Raw genomic sequence first — 21,454 nt, forward strand, 5'->3', positions numbered from 1 at the left:
GGTGATACAAGGCGGAAGTCCGCGCCGTTTTTCAGGAGTCGCGTCACATGACCAACGCCAGCGAATCAGGAAGGTGGATATCACAGTGACGTTGTCCAATGAGACGCCAGCTAGAGCTCAGCACAGCGTATCTGCGTATTCTGAATGTTTACACAGCACCGGAGCTGACACGATCTGGATTGAATACGTGGACGCTGGCGGATTCCCGTTTCCAGGCGGTTTAATGTAAACGGACAGTGCATCCGCGAAGAAAACGAGACAGATACAATCTAATGTAAACGTAGCCTGAGAAGCTCTCCACCCTAGGGCTGAACGATTTTAAGAAAAAATTTAATTGCGATTTTTCTGGCAGATATTGCGATTTCGATTTCAACCATGATTTTTTTTTCTTTAAATCGAGTTTCAGTGCAAATTAATTAATACAATGAATTCCATAAAGCTAATGCAAGAATGAAAACTGAGGTCAACAGATTTCAAATGTAGGCCTGTTTATTAACATTGAGTGCCTGAGGAACAAGTTATAATAACTTAAAATAAAAATAAAAAGAGAGCCATCTTTCTTAAGTAAACTTTTGCTTCTTTTACTTTTCCCATCTACAACATATCAGACATAAAAAAAGGTTGATCAATGGCTCAGCAGCATCAAAATATTGCACTTTTGTAAAAGAATGTACATAAGCATTATAAATTATAACTAGAGCCAACAATTCCCCTGTGGGAAATTGTGAGAGTATGTGACTTGCCATGATCCTAAAAGCCTGTGTCTCTCTGAGAGGGAGCAGCCCCTCCCTCATGTGTGTGTGTGTGTGTGTGTGTGTGTGTGTGAGAGAGAGCGAGCAGCTCCCCCACCCGCGCACTGAGAGCAGAGACACAGAGAGGCTGTGACACAGAGTGGTAGCTGACAGAGTGTTTTTACACCATGCTGGGGCAATACGCAGAGCATACATGTGTGAAATTATTGACGAAACAAAACATGGGTCAGTTTAGGAGCACTGAGAAAAACCGCGGCTTTGATGATCCCAAAATCGTGTTATCTGAGATTGCGATTTTCGGTCGAAAAAGATAGATCGTTCAGCCCTACTCCACCCTTGGACTGACATCCTCCCTCTGCTGCTGGGTTCTGGACTTTCTCACAAACAGACCCCAGGCTGTCAGAGTCGGTACCAGAACATCCAGCACCAAGACAGTGAGCACAGGGACCCCCCCAAGGCTGTGTGCTCAGTCCACTCCTGTACACCCTCTTCACCTACGACTGCACCCCCTCCCAGAGCAACACTTCCATCATCAAGTTCGCTGACGACACCACGGTCATTGTGCTGATCACCGGCGGAGATGAGAGCGCCTACAGGGAGGAGGTGGCTCAGCTGGTCTCCTGGTGCCAGGAAAATAACCTCTCCTTGAATGCTGAGAAGACCAAGGAGATGATTATTGACCTGAGGAAGAGGAGGAGAGACCAGCACGCCTCGCTGCACATCAACGGGACACAGGTGGAGAGGGTGAAAACATTTAAATTCCTCGGAACTCACATCAGTGAGGATCTCACCTGGACACACAACACACAGCAGACCATCAAGAAGGCTCAACAGAGACTCTTCTTCCTGAGGAAGCTGAAGAAATTTGGACTGTCCACCAAACTCCTCAGCAACTTCTACAGGTGCACAGTGGAGAGCATCCTGACAAATTCCACTGTGTGGTACGGGAACTGCACAATAGAGCCCTGCACTCCCGCGGGACCCGACGCAAAGCAGTGCGGCGCGGGACAAATTTTGAAAGCTCATTGCGGGCGCGGGCGGGAGGGGGAGTGCACAATGAGGGAGCGGGCGGGAGAGGTGATAAGCTGCAGTCCCGCTAACTAAAAACATGTTTAAAATAAAATTTATAAATTATTAATTTATGTCTATCATATATAATTTGTGCTGGATATTTTATTTGGCATTAATAACATTTTAAGATGCCTAAATTTGCGGATGTGGTCTAATCTCGCGTACGTTTCCGATTCCTTTCCGCTCTCAGTGCTTAGGTTTCAGCACCTCTCAGTGCTTAGTTTCACCTAACCAACTTTGTCTGAAGGTGTCAACTGCATTCAACATGGCAGACGGAATGTCTCGATGTTTAAATATCTCAGTTGTTTGACGGTGTATCGCACAGACTGTTCAATTTAAAGCGAGAAATAGACAGTGTATAACCTAAGGGGCTGGTTGTGGTTGCACAACACTTCATATGAGAGGAAAATGAAATCGCGGTTGGAATCATAACGCCACAGACTCGGAAGTGGGAGTGCGAGTGCGCAAAGCGAGAGCTGTCAATCATGAGCGCATGCAGCGTTCAACTTGGAATGTGTCAGCAGAATGTCAGAGTCTAAACAATAAACTTACAATAAACCTAACAATGCCACCTATAAATACACAACATGTAGATCTACATAACGTTATCTGTGCCATCTCACAGCAGTTTGCTTAGCTATTTTTAATCAGGGCAAATAGCCTTATAGCCAAAACTAGTATATGATGCTTTAATTTATGGAGATGCCTTTTGTTTACACGTGATTTCCAAATGAGGGGTATTGCAATTTTATATTAGTCTAAATGAACATCTACACCACGTTGCAAGCATCAGGGGAAGATTATGGACGCACCAAATTTGGCTTAACGGTCATTTAATGGTGAAATGCCGTTCACACTGTCAGCCAACTTCGGGTTGTTTCTCTGAATTCCGACAATAAACGAGACCATCCGAACACATCTGAAAACATCGTGGTTTGAACTGTGTTGGTTCAAATCAACTTGGTTCAGACCAAGTTGGTACTACAGCTTTGGGAAACAGTCGTTTTTTGGATGTTAGTTAGTTCAAACTTGCATCGTACCATATTGCTTTAATGTTAACTTGGTTGGTTGTTTGGGAAACACACCCTTGAACGTGAGCTGTAGATATTTATGCTCAAATCCACTCAAAGTAGGGGGCAGGGCACCATCACGCTGTGTCTTTAAATTATATTAATTTCTTATAGGCCTACTTGTATTTCCTAGAATGTAAATGTGAGGAGTGACATATAAGCTATGTGCAATGTACAATATTCTTAATATCCACTGTAGATTTTGGTAGGTGTGTTGGGCATCTCTGTAAAGCCTCAGCTGCGCATGCCGCCTGGCAATGCGCACCCTCGCTACGTGCGCTAGGTGAAGGATCGGTCAGTGGAGAGCTCAGCTAAGCTCAGCATGTTTAATTCCCCAAGCCAATGACAAGAACTTTCGTGAGAAATAACGCAAACGTCTGCATCATGCGGGATTTGCGGGCGGAAGCGGGACAAAATATGGCAGGCACGGGCGGGAGCGGGACTGAAAATCATAATTCTTTGCGGGAGCGGGCGGGAGCGAAAATTCTGTCCCGCGCAGACCTCTACTGCACAACTCAGGACAGAAAGGCTCTCCAGCGTGTCATTAAAATGGCACAGTTCATCTGTGGAGCTGTCCTCCCCCCACTACAGGACGTTTACAACACCCGGGTCACAAAAAGGGCACAGAGCATCATCAGGGACCAAACACACCCACAACACAGACTATTCATGCTCCTACCATCTGGCAGACGCTACAGGAGTGTGAAAGCAAGGACTACTAGACTGACAGTTTTTACCCCCAGGCCATCAGGCTTTTGAACCAAGGATTATAATCACCATCTACCTCTATATTTCCATCAGGCTTTTGAACCACGGATTATAATCACCATCTACCTCTATATTTCCATCAGGCTTTGAGCCACGGATTATATTAGCAATTTTGCACAAGACATTGCACAGTATATCTACCTCTATGTTTACCCATTGTTTGCCCCCCCCTTTTTTTTTAATGTTATCTTCATTTTTCACTCTACCTTTATATTTTGCATTCCATATGCACTTTACATTTTTTATATATATATATATATATATATATATATATATATATATATATATATATATATATATTTATTTCTTTTTATTTTGGTAAGCGTAGTTTGGTCGGGCAGTTGCAAAATAAGAATTTCATTACCCAATAATAAACCGCTGTGTCTGTTATTGTGTATATGACAAATAAAAATCTTGAATCTTCTGTACCGTATATCAAAGCCACGTCTCACAGGGAAAGGTGGAGGTCTAGCTGCAGTTTTCCGATGTGGTTTGAAACTTAGAGATTGTTTTTCATGATGTTACATCTTGTAAATATCTGGCTTTGAAAACCTCCACTCCCATACCGATGTTGCTGATCTTAATTTATCGACCTCCCAAATCATCGTCATCTCTTTTTCTGTCTGAACTGAATGAACTGCTAAATGTAGCCTCATTTGTTTGTACTGCTGTCATTCTTCTGGGTGACTTGAATATTCCTGTTGACACTAGTTGCTCCCTTACTGATGAGATCTTGACTGTCTTTGAATGTTTTGGTTTAACTCAGCATGCTGACTTTCCCACACACAATCATGGTCGTATACTTGACTTGCTTTGCTCTACTGGTATAAAAATTGTATCCATAATTGGGTTCTGATGTAGGTTTTACTGACCACAAGTTGATTGAGTGTTGTTTCAGTGTGTCGTCTTCTAAACTTCCTCTGCGTTCTACTGTCTCTTTCCATAATCTTTCTTCTACTGATGTGTATTCTTTCTCTGCCTCTCTCCTCTCTTCTTTTTGTACATTTGCTGAGGTTTCCTCCCTGATGATACAGTTTCTATTTACAATAATACTATATCTAACACAACACTTTCGCTCCCCTTAAAACTAGACAGGTCTCCACAAATCGCGCATCTCCTTGGTTCACCTCTGAGCTTAGGGCCACCTCTCCTGCTGCCCCCCCCCGCTTTCCCCCTTTTTTCTTCCCCCCTCCTCTCTTCCCCATATCTTACTCTTTTTATATTTGCATATGTAAATATTTAATTTATTTTAATTTATCTAGAAGTTTTTCTCTATTTCTTTTTTCTGTTTATCTGTAATGATGCTGCTGGAATCTTAATTTCCCTGAGGGAACTCTCCCAAAGGGATCAACGAAGTTTTATCTAATCTAATCTCTATCTAATCTAATCTAATGAAGACCATGGGAAGGCAGCTAGAGCACCTTTATAAGAAAACTGGCTTTACTATTCATCTTTCACTCTTCTCTGAACATACAGTTAAGTACAAGGATGCTCTTAATGCTGCCCGATCCTCTTACTACGCTATCATCATTAAGAGTGGCATCTATAGACCCAAAACTCTGTTTAATACAATAAATAAACTTCTTCAGCCTCCTTCCTCAACCACTCCCAGTTCCCCTGCTCAGTGTCAGGCTTTTTTGGATTTTTTCAATGATAAAATTGACAGTATTTACCAACACTTTCATTCTGAAATTCATTCTTCTGTCTCGCAAGTAGCTCTTTCTCATAAAGCTGACTGCTGTCTCTCTGCTTTCTCTCCTGTTGATTCTTCTAAAGTATCGGAAATTATGACTAAGTCCTCTTCCTCATGTCTGCTGGACCCTGCACCCACTGCACTTCTTAAATCCTGTGTATCTGCTATCTCCCCTTATATTGTTCATATGATTAAATCAGTGTTTTGCTTTAGGCACTGTTCCTATCTCCCTCAAAATTGCTTCTGTTACACCAATACTAAAGAAACCTGGTCTAGATTCTCTTTCACTGTCCAATTACAGACCCATTTCTAATCTCCCTTTCCTAGCTAAAGTAATGGAGCGAGTTGTAGCCTCTCAGCTTCATACTTTCCTTGCTCATAATGATCTCTATGAACCCTTTCAGTCAGGCTTTCGCAATCTGCATAACACTGAATCTGCTCTCTTAGGAGTTGTTAATGACCTCCTGCTCTCAACTGATGCTGGTCATCTCAATGTCCTTGTTCTCTTGGACCTCACAGCTGCCTTTGACACTGTACATCATGAGATACTCATTTCCAGACTATCTTCTTTTGGTATTACTGGCTTAGCTTTAGCCTGGTTTCAGTCATATCTAGCAAACAGGCAACAGTTCATCTCTATTGGTGTTCATAAATCATCCACTGTTACTGTTGCTCAAGGTGTGCCTCAGGGTTCTGTCCTTGGTCCCCTTCTTTTTATATGTTTCTCCTATTGGCCAGATTATTCGTAACCATGGCCTTAACTTTCATTGTTATGCTGATGACATTCAAATCCCTTCCATAGCCTTTATCCAGCTGCTAAGGATTTGCATCACTGACCTTAAGCAACGGCTGCATAAGAACTGCCTTAAACTTAATGCTAGCAAAACGGAGGTTCTATTTGTAGGTACCAAAAGACAGGTTCTGAACTTCTCCAATTTCACTACTGATTTTGATAGTGTGTCTATTAGTCCTTCCCAAGTTATAAAAAAAAACCCTTGGAGTTCTCTTTGACTCCACTCTTACATTTGAACCTCATTTTAAATTAATTACTAAGAATGCTTTCTTTCACTTCCGCAATATTGCATGCTTTCGCCCTCTTCTCTTGGAAACTGATGCTAAAATGTTGGTCAATGCGTTTATCTTTTCTCGTCTTGACTATTGCAATTCTCTCTTTTATGGCCTCCCTGCCACATTGCTCAATTCGCCTGCAGTACATCCAAAACTCAGCAGCTAGAGTCCTCACACTCACCAAGTGCACTGCTCACATTACTCCTGTTTTACAGCAACTGCAATGGTTGCCAGTTATCTCTCGGATTAAATACAAAATCTTGCTTTTAACCTATAAAGCTCTTCATGGTTTTGCCTCTTCCTATCTCTATGAATTAATTCATTTGTACTGTCCCTCCCGCTCCCTCAGATCTTCTGTCTGTGGACTTTTGACTGTCCCACATTTTAAACTGGCAATTATGAGTGGCAGATCATTCAGCGTTGCTGCTCCTAAACTTTGGAATTCATTACCACAATCGCTTCGTGACTGTTCCACTCTCTCTTCCTTCAAAGCTAACTTGAAAACTTTCCTCTTTACCTCACACTACTCTTCCTAGTTTGTGAAAGGTGCTATATAAATGTAACTTATTATTATTGCAATGCAGCATATACACACACACACACACACACACACACTATATTGCCAAAAGTATTTGCTCACCTGCCTTGACTCACATATGAGCTTAAGTGACATCCCATTCCTAATCCATAGGGTTCAATATGACGTCGGTCCACCCTCTGCAGCTAGAACAGCTTCAACTCTTCTGGGAAGGCTGTCCACAAGGTTTAGGAGTGTGTTTATGGGAATTTTTGACCATTCTTCCAGAAGCGCATTTGTGAGGTCACACACTGATGTTGGACGAGAAGGCCTGGCTCTCAGTCTCCGCTCTAATTCATCCCAAAGGTGTTCTATCGGGTTGAAGTCAGGACTCTGTGCAGGTCAGTCAAGTTCATCCACACCAGACTCTGTCATCCATGTCTTTATGGACTTTGCTTTGTGCACAGTCATGTTGGAAGAGGAAGGGGCCAGCTCCAAACTGTAAAAACAGTCTGCATGCCTAGGTGCTTGATTTTATACACCTGTGGCCATGGAAGTGATTGGAACACCTGATTCTGATAATTTGGATGGGTGAGCAAATACTTTTGGCAATATTATATATATATATATATTTATTTATTTATTCTCATTCATTCAACATAACCATGAATAGGAAAATAATCAACTTCAGAGTGGTAACAGTAACACACACCCATCACTGATGACTGTCCTACAACAGCACAACATACAGTGGTGTAATGTTTCACAAAATGGCAGTTTCTTAAAATGGGGGTTTTCCCAAAAGACATTTCTCCAAAATGTGGGTTTCACAAAATGGACGCTTCTCCAAAATGTGGGTTTCACAAAATGGACATGTCTCCAAACAGCATTTCAGAACCAATTTCATTATTTAAGAACTTCCTATAAATAAATATACTATAATTTGGCTCTTTAGAAGCTCTTACTGTTCCACCCATGTGTGGAGGAAGATGCTCGGCATCGATATATGTCTGGACTTCACTTTTGGAGACGAATTTCAGCTTGCTGATCGCCTCTGGGCCGAGCCACGTCTTAACAATCTTCCACGCAGCTGTAACGCATCAACACTAATTTATCAGATATTCCTCATGAAGGCAAGTTATAAAACAGTGTGTTCTTATGGAGTGGCAGCAGAAGTGATGTTAAAATCCTTACCATTCATAATCCAAGGCATCTCATACAAGATCATTTTGGCTAGGAACAAAAACATGCAATCATATATAATTATATAGCATTAAATATATAGAGATGTATAAATTTTTACCACAGTGCTGTTGAATTCTGGATTCTGATTGGTCAGATTTATTTTCTATAACATTCTATTCTAAGACATCGTTTCTATAGCAACAGCTTTTATATGGGACTTATACATCACATGTAATTGTTGATATTCTTTAAGGAACTGTTTCTATAACAATTATGGAAGGAGTGTCCACTGTCAGGGCTTTGTAACAGACAGAGGCAAAGCTACAACTTTAAGTTCCAGGACATGCTGTTATAGGAAAATAATCAACTCCTGAGTGGTAACAGTAACTCTGCTTCATCACTCCACCCAGTCACGGATTATTTTCCTCTAACAGCCCAACACAGACTGATTAACACACAGTGGAAGGGGAAAGAGTGACTGCACTTACACAGAGATTTGGGATAGTAAACTTTGAAGCAGTTAATGATGTATTTCACAAAGTCCATATCCTGTAAAATAAATAAACAAACAGAGAGATGGAAAATGAGTGTTATGAGACAACACAATATTTTATAATTAAAAAAGATTCTGAAAATATTTGTTAAATTATTGTGAAAATAAGGATGGTTTTGAAAATTTTCAAAAATCTTAACTGTGGTAAATTAAAAACAAAAACACCACCACATGATTCAGGAAAACAACATCAGCACACCACACACATGCAAAGGAAACAGGAAAGGAAAAAAAAAAAAAACTATTGGAGATTTAATGGGATATCCCATTAAATATATTTGGGACAGATATCCCAAATTCTACTAAATGTGGCATTTAGACACGTACATCATCCCGAATCACATTCTATTAGGTTTACCAGTAAAAATAATTTATTATTTAAAATGAATTCTTGTAAAAACCTCAAAGAAAAGAAGGACATGCTTGAGTGGGTTTCATCACACCATGTGTAAATGTTTTGAAATGGTGACCTTCAACCTCTGGCTTGATTTACACACACAAACACACACACAGTCTAAAAGTTCACTATCAAGAGCTGATTTGCTTCAGTGATTAAACACCACTAACGAGCCTCTTCCCTCAATTAATTCTTATAAATGATGAGATTATTTTAAATCCCATCATGAGAAAAATCTCCTCTGGTGGTTTCAGGAGTTTCCTCATATCCTTACTCAGGAAATTTCTGATTGGCAGCGTGTTTCATTGTGAAGTTAAACTGCTCACACAGCTGAGTAATAACCAGAGCAAGACTGATATGTAGGACAGTCTGATTTACGCAAGATTGTGTCAGGGTTTCGATAACTGCTGCAATAAAAACAGGTCTTGGAAGTGGATTTCACACACAAACACTCCAATCCCAAAGGGTTATTTTTTTTACCTTTATAAAATATCCTTAAAGAGAACTCAACAAACAGTAAAGCAAAACATTAACAATGATAAACAGTATTGTCAATGTAATAAATAATATTAAAATATATTAACTAAATAAATATACTTTTTAAGTTTCAAGTCCAGAGAAATTACATTTATACAAAGATACATTAAAATATTCAATATATTGTTACAGTACATACTTAAGTAAGCATTCATGTTTATATTTAAATTAAATCATTTAATACTGTAAAGATACTGATTTCTTGTAATCAGCCCATAACTCATGTTTGCAGATTTTATGTAAATGAGCTGCAATAGCAATCACTCAGAAAGTCAGAAACTTTCTCTCAAAAACTCTGAGCAAAAACTCAAAGAGCATATCTGAGAGCATTTTGATGTTTTCTTACACTGACAGGAAATCACACAATGGATCAGAGTCACTACTGATATCAATTATTCTGCTCCATCTCTGAGGTTCTGTTTTCCTGACTTCACTCTCAGCATGTATAATTTGGCTCATGTTGGTGAGGTTTCCAGGTCCGCTGCTGCCGCCGTCACACATGGTGGGTGTCCCTCAAGGCTCAGTCCTTGGTCACTTCCTCTTCTCTAGATACACCGTGTATGTGCTCCACCTCAGCCAGATCAAACAGCTTCCTCTCCTATACAGACGCCACTCAACACTCCACCACAGCTTCCTCCCACCTCTTTAACTAAATGTATTCATCATCAAAAACCAACTCAAACTTTCTTAAAAGGAACAGTCCACCGTACTTCCATAATGAAATATGCTCTTATCTGAATTGAGACGAGCTGCTCCGTACCTGTCCGAGCTTTGCGCGACCTCCCAGTCAGTCAGACGCAGTCAGACGCGCTGTCACTCCTGTTAGCAATGTAGCTAGGCTCAGTATGGCCAATGGTATTTTTTGGGGCTGTAGTTAGATGTGACCAAACTCTTCTGAGCTCCGTATCAATGCGCTGCCGAAGCGCGCAGAAGGTGTTAGCACGCCTGTCATTATAGTGCGGACTTTCCATAGCATAGAAAATCGCTACGTTTCAATTTGTGTAACTGAACTTGTTTCATATCACTGGTCATATAAACCTATGTAAACAGGAAAAACGCGCAAGAGTTTGGTCGCATCTAACTACAGCCCCAAAAAATACCATTGGCCATACTGAGCCTAGCTACATTGCTAACAGGAGTGACAGCGCGTCTGACTGCGTCTGACTGACTGGGAGGTCGCACAAAGCTCGGACAGGTACGGAGCAGCTCGTCTCAATTCAGATAAGAGCATATTTCATTATGGAAGTACGGTGGACTGTTCCTTTAAATCTAAACCCAAAGAAACTGAACTTTCACCTGATGACCCATAAACTTTGTACAGTGTTACTAATGTTACTGTTACTAATGTTGGTATAATTTTTAATGCATTTTCGTTTATTACCAAACCCCATAGGTTATGTATTTTTTCTTTTATTAAAACCCCATGCATGATTTTGTTCACTCATCGCGAGTAAGCCAGATATTTTTATTATTTAAACAGTGTTATTTCTCCTTTCAGTTGTAAATAAAAACACAGCCACTGTGAGGATTAGAAGTGTTTACAGATTAAAAGGTTAATTCCCTAAAGCACCCTTCTGTCCTCACAAGACCTGAGAAATGATGCGAACACTTACAATGTTGCTGATGCCGGAGTCAGTCATGTCGAAGACGACTGTTAAAGGCATTCCGGGTTCACGCTTCACGTAGCGCTCCAGCCAGAAAGCCACATATCTCTTTTTGTCCAGAACTGTCTTGGTGTCTTTAATGTGAAGCTTCACTCTGAACCAGACTGAAAAATACAAACCCATCTTTCATCACAATTTACAGGGTTTTTAGTTTTCACATTCATGCTCCGTCCCAAATGTCAGCCATTTTGTCTGCATTGTGTCCGTTTCTGGAGTCTTTTTACATCAGATGGTGTTTTTGAGCTGCTGTGTTTTTTCACCCCAAACTTCCTCTGAACAGAATTATGGGATTGAGACTTGTGATATTTATAGATTTGTCCAAAATAAGGGTTTCTTTATTTTGCTGTTTCAATGGGACAGACTTGATCTTGGAGCACCAACACTACTGGGGCAGCCCCGCCCCCAACTGCACTCAGAGAGACGGATTTGGACAATACCGAGTTTGTTAAATACCAAGCTGCATCGTCTAACAGTGTAACGTGTTTACCTTTAGATACATTCGTGACATATACATACATACACACATACATACATTATATATATATATATATATATATATATATATATATATATATATATACACACACACACACACATACATACATATATACACACATACACACACACACACACACATATACACATTATATGTGTGTGCAAAATAAACAAAATGGTTCTTTATAAGAACTTAAGCTAAATGTTACCATGGTAATACACACATACAGAGTTTGTTGCCTTCTTTGTCATAGCCATGAAGATAAACAGCTCCAGTGTTAAACATCCAGCTCGGAATACTGCTTTCAGTCAAATCTGTCGAACAACCAGAGATGCACTGTTACAGGATTTGATTGGTTACTCATTATATTAAAACTCAAAGTGTGTAACATTAGCAAAACATGAGCATAAAACCACAGCGTGGTTACATCAGCATTTAATTCAACTAAACAAACAATATAATGAACTACAGTAAGCAAAAACACCACAAGGAGTGAAGAAAATCAACATATTGTCAAAAAAATTAAACAAAAACAATATGAACTAATATAATCAAAAACAATGTAAGTAACTAAAGTTAACAAGAAATAAAATAAGTAAATTACACAAAATCAACCAAATCTTCTAATTAAATAAAAACAAAATAAGCAACTAAATCAGCAAAATAATTTGGTTGAACTCCCTGAAAAGTAATTGAATTAAACTAAATCAGAAAATTAAAAAACAACAATTAAAATTGACTAAATAATGAACATGAAGCTTAATAAGAAATAAAACATGACGTGTGCTGTTGTAGGAAAATAAAGCGGCTTTACTGCTACTACACCGGCATTATTTAAGTTATTCCATGAAATCGAATTGTACATGAGCTGATAGCTATTGGCCATGTATGACAAGACTGAGTGTCATAATTGTTTTATTCTATCCACATTCACTGGATTTTGAGAAACAAAGCATTATTTTTTTGCAAATTTGAGAAATAAAAACTTTGTAGAAAATGTCTGACCAAATCATCTCCGCTTAGAACGCAAACAGGTGAAATGACAGTAGTAATTTGTGAAAAATGAGATAATCATTCTTGAAAAATTAAAAAAAAAAAGTTCTTACCATCAAAAATTTGTATTCCATATTTTGTTGCTCTTTTTGTATTTTTGGGATTTTGTTTTCAAGTGGAGTTTTTATTTTGTCCTCGGTTGGTTCAGCAACACACTCCACCATTTTCTTCTTCTTTAGGGTTTTTTATGGCGGTTGGCAGACCAACAAAAGGTGCTTTACCGCCACGGACTGGGCTGGAATGTTGAACAGGAGATATTTGGGGGTGTGACGACGATAGTCTTTTAGCCATTTCTGTTTCTTTTAAATACTTGATAAAGTGATGTATCTGACTTGATGCACTCCGCCATTTTGTTTTTCTCTACTCACGGTATATGAGCTGATGTCCTAGTCATAGAGTAGCCAATCAGAGCACATGACTGCTCATATCCAGTGAATGTGGCTCAAATAATAATAGTTTGAGTAGTTATTTTCCTACAGAAGCAAGCCATGAAGTGTTTTTCACAGCGAACTGCCAACAATGACTTTTTTTTCTTAAAAAAAAAAAAAATCCATTTAATGTTGCTGAACAACCAAAAATCATGTTATAACCGTTATAAACAGTTATTTACCTCAAAGCGGTGACACTGACTGAGGGTTCCTTACAGAAATCTCCATCAGAGCGAAGTGTACACCTTTATTCATTGTTTCATAACAACTAAATTCTCTATATACCAGTTGTATAATTTACTGACTTAGAACACTGATGAGCATGGATTAGAGTGAATTTAATAAAGTTCATCAGCTAAAATTAAGAGCTGTCTCAGAGTTTCAAACTTGAAGTCGAAAGCTACGCATGTTCAGAGTCGAGTTACGTACACGCTTAAGTGGATTTTCTGAGCTCAGATTAAGAATCACCTGGGTGTAGTTCACATCTCCAAGATGATCAGATTTTTACCAAGTAGAAGTGTCTGGACCTAATATTTTGATTTCTGCAGTTAATAAAATGGTACCAAGGTCAGGAAAAGCATAATTTGCTTCACTTACAGCTTTCTTTAGCTAAAATCATTTGTAACTAATGCAGATTTAAAAAAAACAAAAAAACAAAAACCCACTAACAATAAAAATATCATATTGCTACAAAATACTGTACTTCACTTTAATAGGCTACACTAAAATGTATAAAATAAAACCAAGCTGGAATAAAGTCTTACAGAGATTCTCTTCAAAGAAAATGAACATAATTCGCATCACTGTAACAGAATACATTTCATCAGTACAGTCTTTGTCTAGGTCGCAGAGTTTCAAGGAAATTCTTACAATCTAAAATAATACTACAAACAATACAATGTTGTGAAAAATATTTTATGGAAAATGAGTGAGAAAAGAAATAGATGTTTCTTTTTATAGTGTTTAACTCTTAAGCTCAAATAAACATGCTAAAAACGTTACTGTACCACTATATGTATTTTCAGCATAAGCATGATGTACCATTCAAATTAAACTCTTTTCTCCACTGAAAACTCTCGTCGATCATCTTTAGTGTATCATCCATGATGAACTGCCTCCAAGTGAGGTAGTTTTCAACCAGCAAGTCGTCTTTAAGGAGTCGCTCCACGTCTCTGATGTCATACTTCTGCGTGGAATCTGAAAAAGTAACAAAATATTTTAAACAGAATTGTGTGTTTGTTCACTTCATAAGCCAAGCTCCTACATGTCAAGTTACACGGTTTCCCCATATTTTGTACGGGAAAAATGCAAGCTTTTAGCTAATATGACGTACACTGATTTTCATACGGGAAAATTACGTTTTGTATCATCCGAGATTTTTTCTGTTACTCTGAGAAAAAAAAAAATTTTCAAACACACATGCCCAATGAAACAACTATTTTCAATTTATGGTTTTCTAGTTGCACATCGTTTTCTCGGTCATTTGTGATTGAGCAGTCCTAACATGCATGCCCAATGAAACGGAACTATTTTCGATTTGTGGTTTTCTAGTTGCACATGGTTTTCTCTGGTCATTTGTGGTTGAGCAGTCCTCGTGTGCACATCAAATCTGACAAGTTTTATCTTTTAAAAATAGAATAGAATGCTTTTATTGGTCACTATCAGAGGTGGGTAGTAACACGCTACATTTACTCCGTTACATTTACTTGAGTAACTTTTTGGATGAATTGTATTTGTAAGAGTAGTTTTAATGCAGCATACTTTTTACTTTTACTTGAGTATATTTGTGAAGAAGAAGCGGTACTTTTACTCCGTTACATTGGGCTATATTCTGCTCGTTACTCGCTACTTTATTTTTATTGATCCATGCGATGCGTGGTCTGTTTGTTTTGTCGAGACTTCCAGCAGAGGCTCTGTCACATGACAGCATCTCACCGATCAAATGGAGCAGCCAGAGCCATAGTGGGAGGAGCTATGGTTTAACTCCGTTTTGCCAATCAGAACCTCCAGGATTTCGCGATTTGCAACATCAACGCAAATTCAACCAATCCCTGCGAATTCACGGCGGTGTTGCAATTATATCCAATCACCGCAACTTTCCCGCAAATTTGACCAATCGTTGGCGTCGTCTTGAGGTGACGCCGACAAACTACCTTCCGCCTTACTTCCAGTGTTGCCAGATTGGGCGGTTTCCCGCTCAATTGGGCGGTTTCAAGTGCATTTTGGTGGGTTTTGAACATATTTTGGGCTGGAAAACGTCAGCAGTATCTGGCAACACTGTATGTACGAGTCAGTGTTTATATAGGCTTAAATTCTGTTACTGAAAGTGTATGTTTACAGTGAAGGACTGTGTGCACTTTATTTTTTACTTAATACAAGAAATTAATGGATGCCAACATTTTTGCCAAAATGATATTTTATTTTCCATTGTTTAGGCAGCTTCAGCATCATACTGTGAGATTCTGTTCAAATTGGTTTTTTTTTTTTTATTCTATGAAGCCTGAACCATTTATTTTATTAGTTTATAATTATTGTTTAATTTAGTCTTCAGGAGAGACTGCCTGCACACAGTACTAGTATTAATAGTTTTTTTTTTCTTACATGAAAGCTGAGGCATTTATATTATATTTTAAGGTAACTTCATGTTGTGCTGTGAGGTTCTATGCACTTTAACTTTTGAACCAACAGGTGCATTTGGATAATTAAAGCCTATTTTCCTGCATTTTTGTAGTCCTGGTAATCTTTTATATTGGTAAAGTTGTTTATAGGACCATTTCTCAGTGTCTTTGTTTTTTTAAATCAATAGTTTTTCAGTAATAACTTATTTAACATATCACTCAATTTTAAATCACAAAAAGAGAATCGCAACAATTTCTCGCAACTTTCACTTCCTCCCGCAATGTAATCGCAACAAAAACCTAAAAAACACCACAACTTTCATCGCAATTTTTTTGGAAAACCCCCCACAACAGACATTTTAGCCCGCAACAATCACAAAAAAGGCCCGCGGAATCCTGGGGGGACTGGCCAATCAAACAGAGCCAAGCCGCCGCGCGTGCCCGCACACAAAATTCCCGCGGCAAGACCAGTCCAGGTGGAAAAGAGCACGGAAGCAGAAGAAAAATGGCGGAGACAACGGCCAGCATTTCTCATTAAGCCGAAGAGGCACACCCCTGGCCACACATACAAACCATGTTCACTCTCCAAACAACAAAAAATAAATGTTATGCGGTGTCACATGTGTCTCCCCAAACCAGTGGACGTTTCAGCTTATAAAAACTCAACGTCGAATTTGAGGAAACACATTGCGGTAAGTAGGCTGTGCGCTTTTGGCTGTCTTCGTAGGCAGACGTTAGCCCTGTTGCAACATCATAAATAACTGTAAAATACATTGTTTTGTGGAAATGTATTGACGCACTGCGGCCTCAGATGGCAAGACACACACACACACACACACACACACACACACACACACACACACACACACACACACACCCCAGAGAACCAAGAAATAAAACTACAAAAAATCTTCCTAACAATCACTTTTTATTGATGTAAAACCAAAAAATGCTCATGAAAATAAGGTTGCTCACCTAATGTCACCTCCTCAATAGCGTTACAGTTGTACATGGCTCTGGTCAAAAACTGGGAATGGAAGACTGGTGAAAACTTACTAAATAACAAAACGCGTAACATATCGTTTGTGAAATCTCCATTTTTCAAGCTACTGTATTTGTGGTGGATTAGAGGGATTTGTGAAGACTTTGTGTTTTTTTCTGTGAGATTTGTTTTATTATTTGTCTACAAGTGCTTGTTCACAAAAGGAAGGGCATTAGCTTGTTAGCTTGACCGCTTGCTAGCAATCCCCAACCACCACCCAGCCAAGCTGGGCACTGGCAGCTAGTTAGCAACCTTTCTGCTTGTTACTTCCACTTGCTAACTCCTCTGCGAGATGGATCCAGTAAACAACTTTTTGGGAGATGAAAGGATTAACATCGCTGATCGCATCTTACAGGATTATTTCCAGTCTTTTTCGTACGAGGAGATATTATGTGTGATGTTCAGCTGCTGTTAAAGCTGAACAGTCACTTCACGGAGTGAACGTGCATGCGCACATAGTGTTATGGTTTATTTGCAGACTGCCTTGAGCTTCTTGTTGTTATTGTTAATACACAGAACTCCACACACACAGTTTATGTGAAATATATATGAAATCTCTGCCTGTTATGACATCCTGATCAATAAACAAAAGTTACTCAGCAGTTACTCAGTACTTGAGTAGTTTTTTCACTTAGTACTTTTTACTCTTACTCAAGTAATTAATTGGACGACTACTTTTTACTTTTACTTGAGTAATATTATTCTAAAGTAACAATACTCTTACTCGAGTACAATTTTTGGCTACTCTACCCACCTCTGGTCACTATACACATGTACAATGAGATTAAAAGCAACTCCAATCACAGTGCAAACAGCATAAAAATATGCAATATAAACACAGAACAAAGAATATAGTGGGAAGAAAAAAAAGGGGGGGTGTTATGTACAGTGTTGTGTTCCACATTATGGAGTGGGGTATTGCACATTATAAGTATTGCACAGAGAGTGTCCGGGTATTGCGCATTATGAGTATTGCACAGAGAGAGTCCGAGTATTGCACATTTTAAGTATTGCACATTATAAGTATTGCACAGGGAGAGTCCAGGGGCTGGGGGGGTTAGACTATAAAGTCAGTGCATATTCGAGTTCAGGATGGTTATGGCTTTTGGAAAGAAGCTGTTTTTGAGTCTATTTGTTTTTGTCTTGATGCACTTGTAGTGCCTCCCTGAGGGCAACAGGTCAAACAGATCAAAGCCAGGGTGGGAGCTGTCCTTGGTAATGTTCTTAGCTCTGCTGAGGCAGCGGGAGGTGTAAATGTCCATCAGGGAGGGGAGACAGCAGCCGATGACCTTCTGTGCTGTCTTTACTACTCTCTGGAGCCTCTCCCTGTCTGCAGCAGTGCAGCTGCCGTACCATACTGTGATACAGTACGTCAGCAGGCTCTCAATGGATGAGTGGTAGAAGGTCAACAGCAGGTTGGAGTTTAGGTTGTACTTCCTGAGGACTGGAGAGCTACGGCAATGTTTAACTGGGTTCTCTTTATCTACTTTTAGGGAATCCCCTCAAATTAAATAACTTCCCAGCCACAGAATGGCCTGATATTTTGTGAGATATTACAGAAATAAACATGTCACAATGACCAAATTTCAGAGGGAACTAAATTTCACTGATTTTATGAAATCGAAAGGCAGTCTCGATTTATGTAATTGGCAGGCCAGCATCAGGTAGCGATTCCACAATTGTGGTGTGGTGCTACTGCGTACTGACTATGTAAGTGCCATGTTACATAACCTAAGTTTGCGATGTAATCCTCTATGGCCGAGCAGTCTAGAGCGCTGTCCAGAAAAAGAACAGATTTTACAATGCCAGTTCGAATCCTGGCATCGATGTATTTCTAAGATAGCTATTTTTTTCTATTTATGTACTGTAGCTTTTATCTCCCATTCAGACAAAGGCAGAGCTCAGGCCTGCACAGGTCTCTAGTTAAATTGTGCAAAAAATTAACTGTCAACACATGTGGCAATGGGGGCAAAGTTGAGCACTGGTTTGTGAATGGAGAGAGAAGCCAGGGGAGGGGAGTAGCAAAATGATCACACCTGTGGGTAAATTATGTTCTGGGTGGGTGTTTTCCCTAGTGATGGGGAGCGGATGAAAGGCTGGAGAGGAAAGAGCTTCTCTGTGCACTGTTTGTGTGTGCGCTTGTGTGTGTCAGAGTGAGTCAGTGTGATTCTTTGAGAGCTGAAAAGCTTAAATAAAAGGTGCCACAGCATCATAACCTGCCTGTTCCAGTACTTCAGTGTCCCAACACTCCCACAGAATGTAGGACACTGGTGCCAAAACCGAGGATAACCGAAGCAAACCACCATCATGGAGTCCTCCCCGTTCAAGGAGCTTGTCTATGCCCTCACTGCTGCCCAGCAGAACCAGCACTAAGCACTAGTCATGATGCACAACAAGCAGGAGCGGTGCTTCAACCCCCTGCTGCAGGCCCAGCAGGAGGACTACCAGATGCTCCTGCGTCTCATCATGCCTGCAAGTGCACCAACCACAGAGTCCATGGGTTCCCCCACATCACCTTGTGAACATGGGGCCCCATGATGACCCCGAAGCCTTCACTGTGCTCTTCCAGCAAACCATAGAGTGGGGGTAGCCAGATGAGCAGCGAGTGGCTCGCCTACTCGCGCTCCTCACCAGCAAAGTGCAGCTCATAGCCCAGTAACTTCCTGCTGACAACAAGCTGGACTACATGGAATTGAAGCATATTATCCTGACACTAGAGGAGATCGGCCAGCCATTCACCTATGGCCAGCAGCTGCGGGACGCCTGCCAGCAAGGCAAGGCAAGGCAAGTTTATTTATATAGCACATTTCATACACAGTGGCAGTTCAATGTGCTTTACAGAAGTAAAAGCAAAACAGTAAACAATAGAGAATAAAATTACATAAAATAAATGGGAAAAATATAATAAGAATTAAACAATAGTAGAAATAAAATAATAAAATGAAGTAGAAGTCCAAATAGGGGGAGAAAAAAACAGCAGAATAAAATAGAATAAAAGTTAAGTAAAATTTGAAACATGCAGAAACTGTAAAAGTACAGATTATAAAAACATGTATAGAAGACAATATTAATTATTTAACAAAAACCATCTGAAAACAGCTTGGTCTTTAACCTAGATTTGAAGCTGCCAACAGCAGGAGCATTTTTGATGTCCTCTGGGAGTTGGTTCCATAGCTGCACTGCATAGTAGCTAAAAGCTGCTTCACCATACTTTGTTTTAACAACAGGTTTTAATAGTAAATTTTTCTGTTGCGATCTGGTAAATCTGATTGGGTTAGGCCGCTGCAACATATCAGAGAGGTAATTGGGCCCTGTACCATTTAGAGATTTGTACACCAGCAACAATGCTTTAAAGTCAATTCTGTAGCTTACTGGAAGCCAGTGAAGGGACCTTAGAATTGGAGTAATGTGCTCTGTTCTTTTTGTTCGTGTGAGAACCCTAGCCGCTGCATTTTGCACCAGCTGAAGTCGTTTGATGGTCTTTTTTGGCAGGCCTGTGAAAAGGCCATTGCAGTAATCAACCCTACTTGAGATGAAGGCATGTATTAGTTTTTCCAGATCATGTTTTGACATAAGTCCTCTTAGTTTGGAAATGTATTTTAGGTGATAGAATGCCGTTTTAGTGATTGCTTTCATGTGACTGTCAAAGTTTAGCTTGCTGTCAATGAAAACACCAAGATTTTTAACCATTTCTTTAGTTTTAATCCCTTTAGTGTCAAGAATACTGGTAATCCTGAGTCATCTTTTTTTCCAAATAGAATTACTTCTGTTTTATCGGAGTTCAGCTGAAGAAAATTTTGTGACATCCAGTTGTTGATTTGATCGATACACTGGTAGAGACATTCAAGGGGGGCATAATCATTAGGTGATAGAGCAAGATAAATTTGGGTGTCATCTGCATAGCAGTGATACAAAATTGAATTGTTATTGATAATTTGCCCAAGTGGGAGCATATAAAGGTTGAAAAGTAATGGTCCAAGAATCGACCCCTGGGGGACACCACAGGTCAAGGACATTGACGTTGAGGAACAATTTCGATATAGCAGTATGTTGTGATCAACAGTATCAAAAGCTGCACTGAGGTCCAGTAATACCAGGACCAATGTTTTGCCTGCATCAGTATTAAGATGTATGTCATTTATAACTTTAATCAGCGCTGTTTCAGTGCTATGATTGGCACGAAAACCTGACTGAAAATTATCAAAACGGCTGTTTGATATCAAGAAGGCAGTTAATTGATTGAAGACAATTTTTTCAAGGATTTTCCCGATGAATGGTAAATTTGATATTGGCCTGTAGTTATTTAATACTGAAGGATCCAGATTATTTTTTTTAAGTAGGGGCTTTACAACGGCTTTTTTTCAGGGACACAGGAACAACGCCAGTCTCTAGGGATGTATTTATAATTTGAAGCACATCAGTAATTATAAGATGAAGAACAGACTTAAAAAAGTTGGTGGGCAGAATGTCCAATTCAGATGTTGAGGAACTGAGATTTTGTACAGTTTTTTCAAGAGTCTCAATCAATTAAACAAAATTCTG

The 21,454-nt window shown here is 39.6% G+C and overlaps 1 protein-coding gene across 2 annotated transcripts in view; it reads right to left on the reverse strand.

Annotated features, from left to right (window-relative positions):
• mospd2 (motile sperm domain containing 2) overlaps positions 1-21,454 on the reverse strand; it is a 104,403-nt gene that overhangs the window by 23,796 nt on the left and 59,153 nt on the right. For both annotated transcript variants that reach the window (XM_060937267.1, XM_060937268.1), the window contains 6 exons: positions 14,294-14,449; positions 11,999-12,085; positions 11,225-11,379; positions 8,613-8,673; positions 8,134-8,172; positions 7,905-8,029 (listed from right to left, as the gene is read on the reverse strand). In XM_060937267.1, coding sequence (XP_060793250.1) covers positions 7,905-8,029; positions 8,134-8,172; positions 8,613-8,673; positions 11,225-11,379; positions 11,999-12,085; positions 14,294-14,449 — 623 coding nt within the window. The remainder of the gene's footprint in view (positions 1-7,904; positions 8,030-8,133; positions 8,173-8,612; positions 8,674-11,224; positions 11,380-11,998; positions 12,086-14,293; positions 14,450-21,454) is intronic.

The sequence above is a fragment of the Neoarius graeffei genome, chromosome 13, assembly GCF_027579695.1.
Source record: "Neoarius graeffei isolate fNeoGra1 chromosome 13, fNeoGra1.pri, whole genome shotgun sequence".
In the NCBI taxonomy this organism is placed as follows: Eukaryota; Metazoa; Chordata; class Actinopteri; order Siluriformes; family Ariidae; genus Neoarius; species Neoarius graeffei.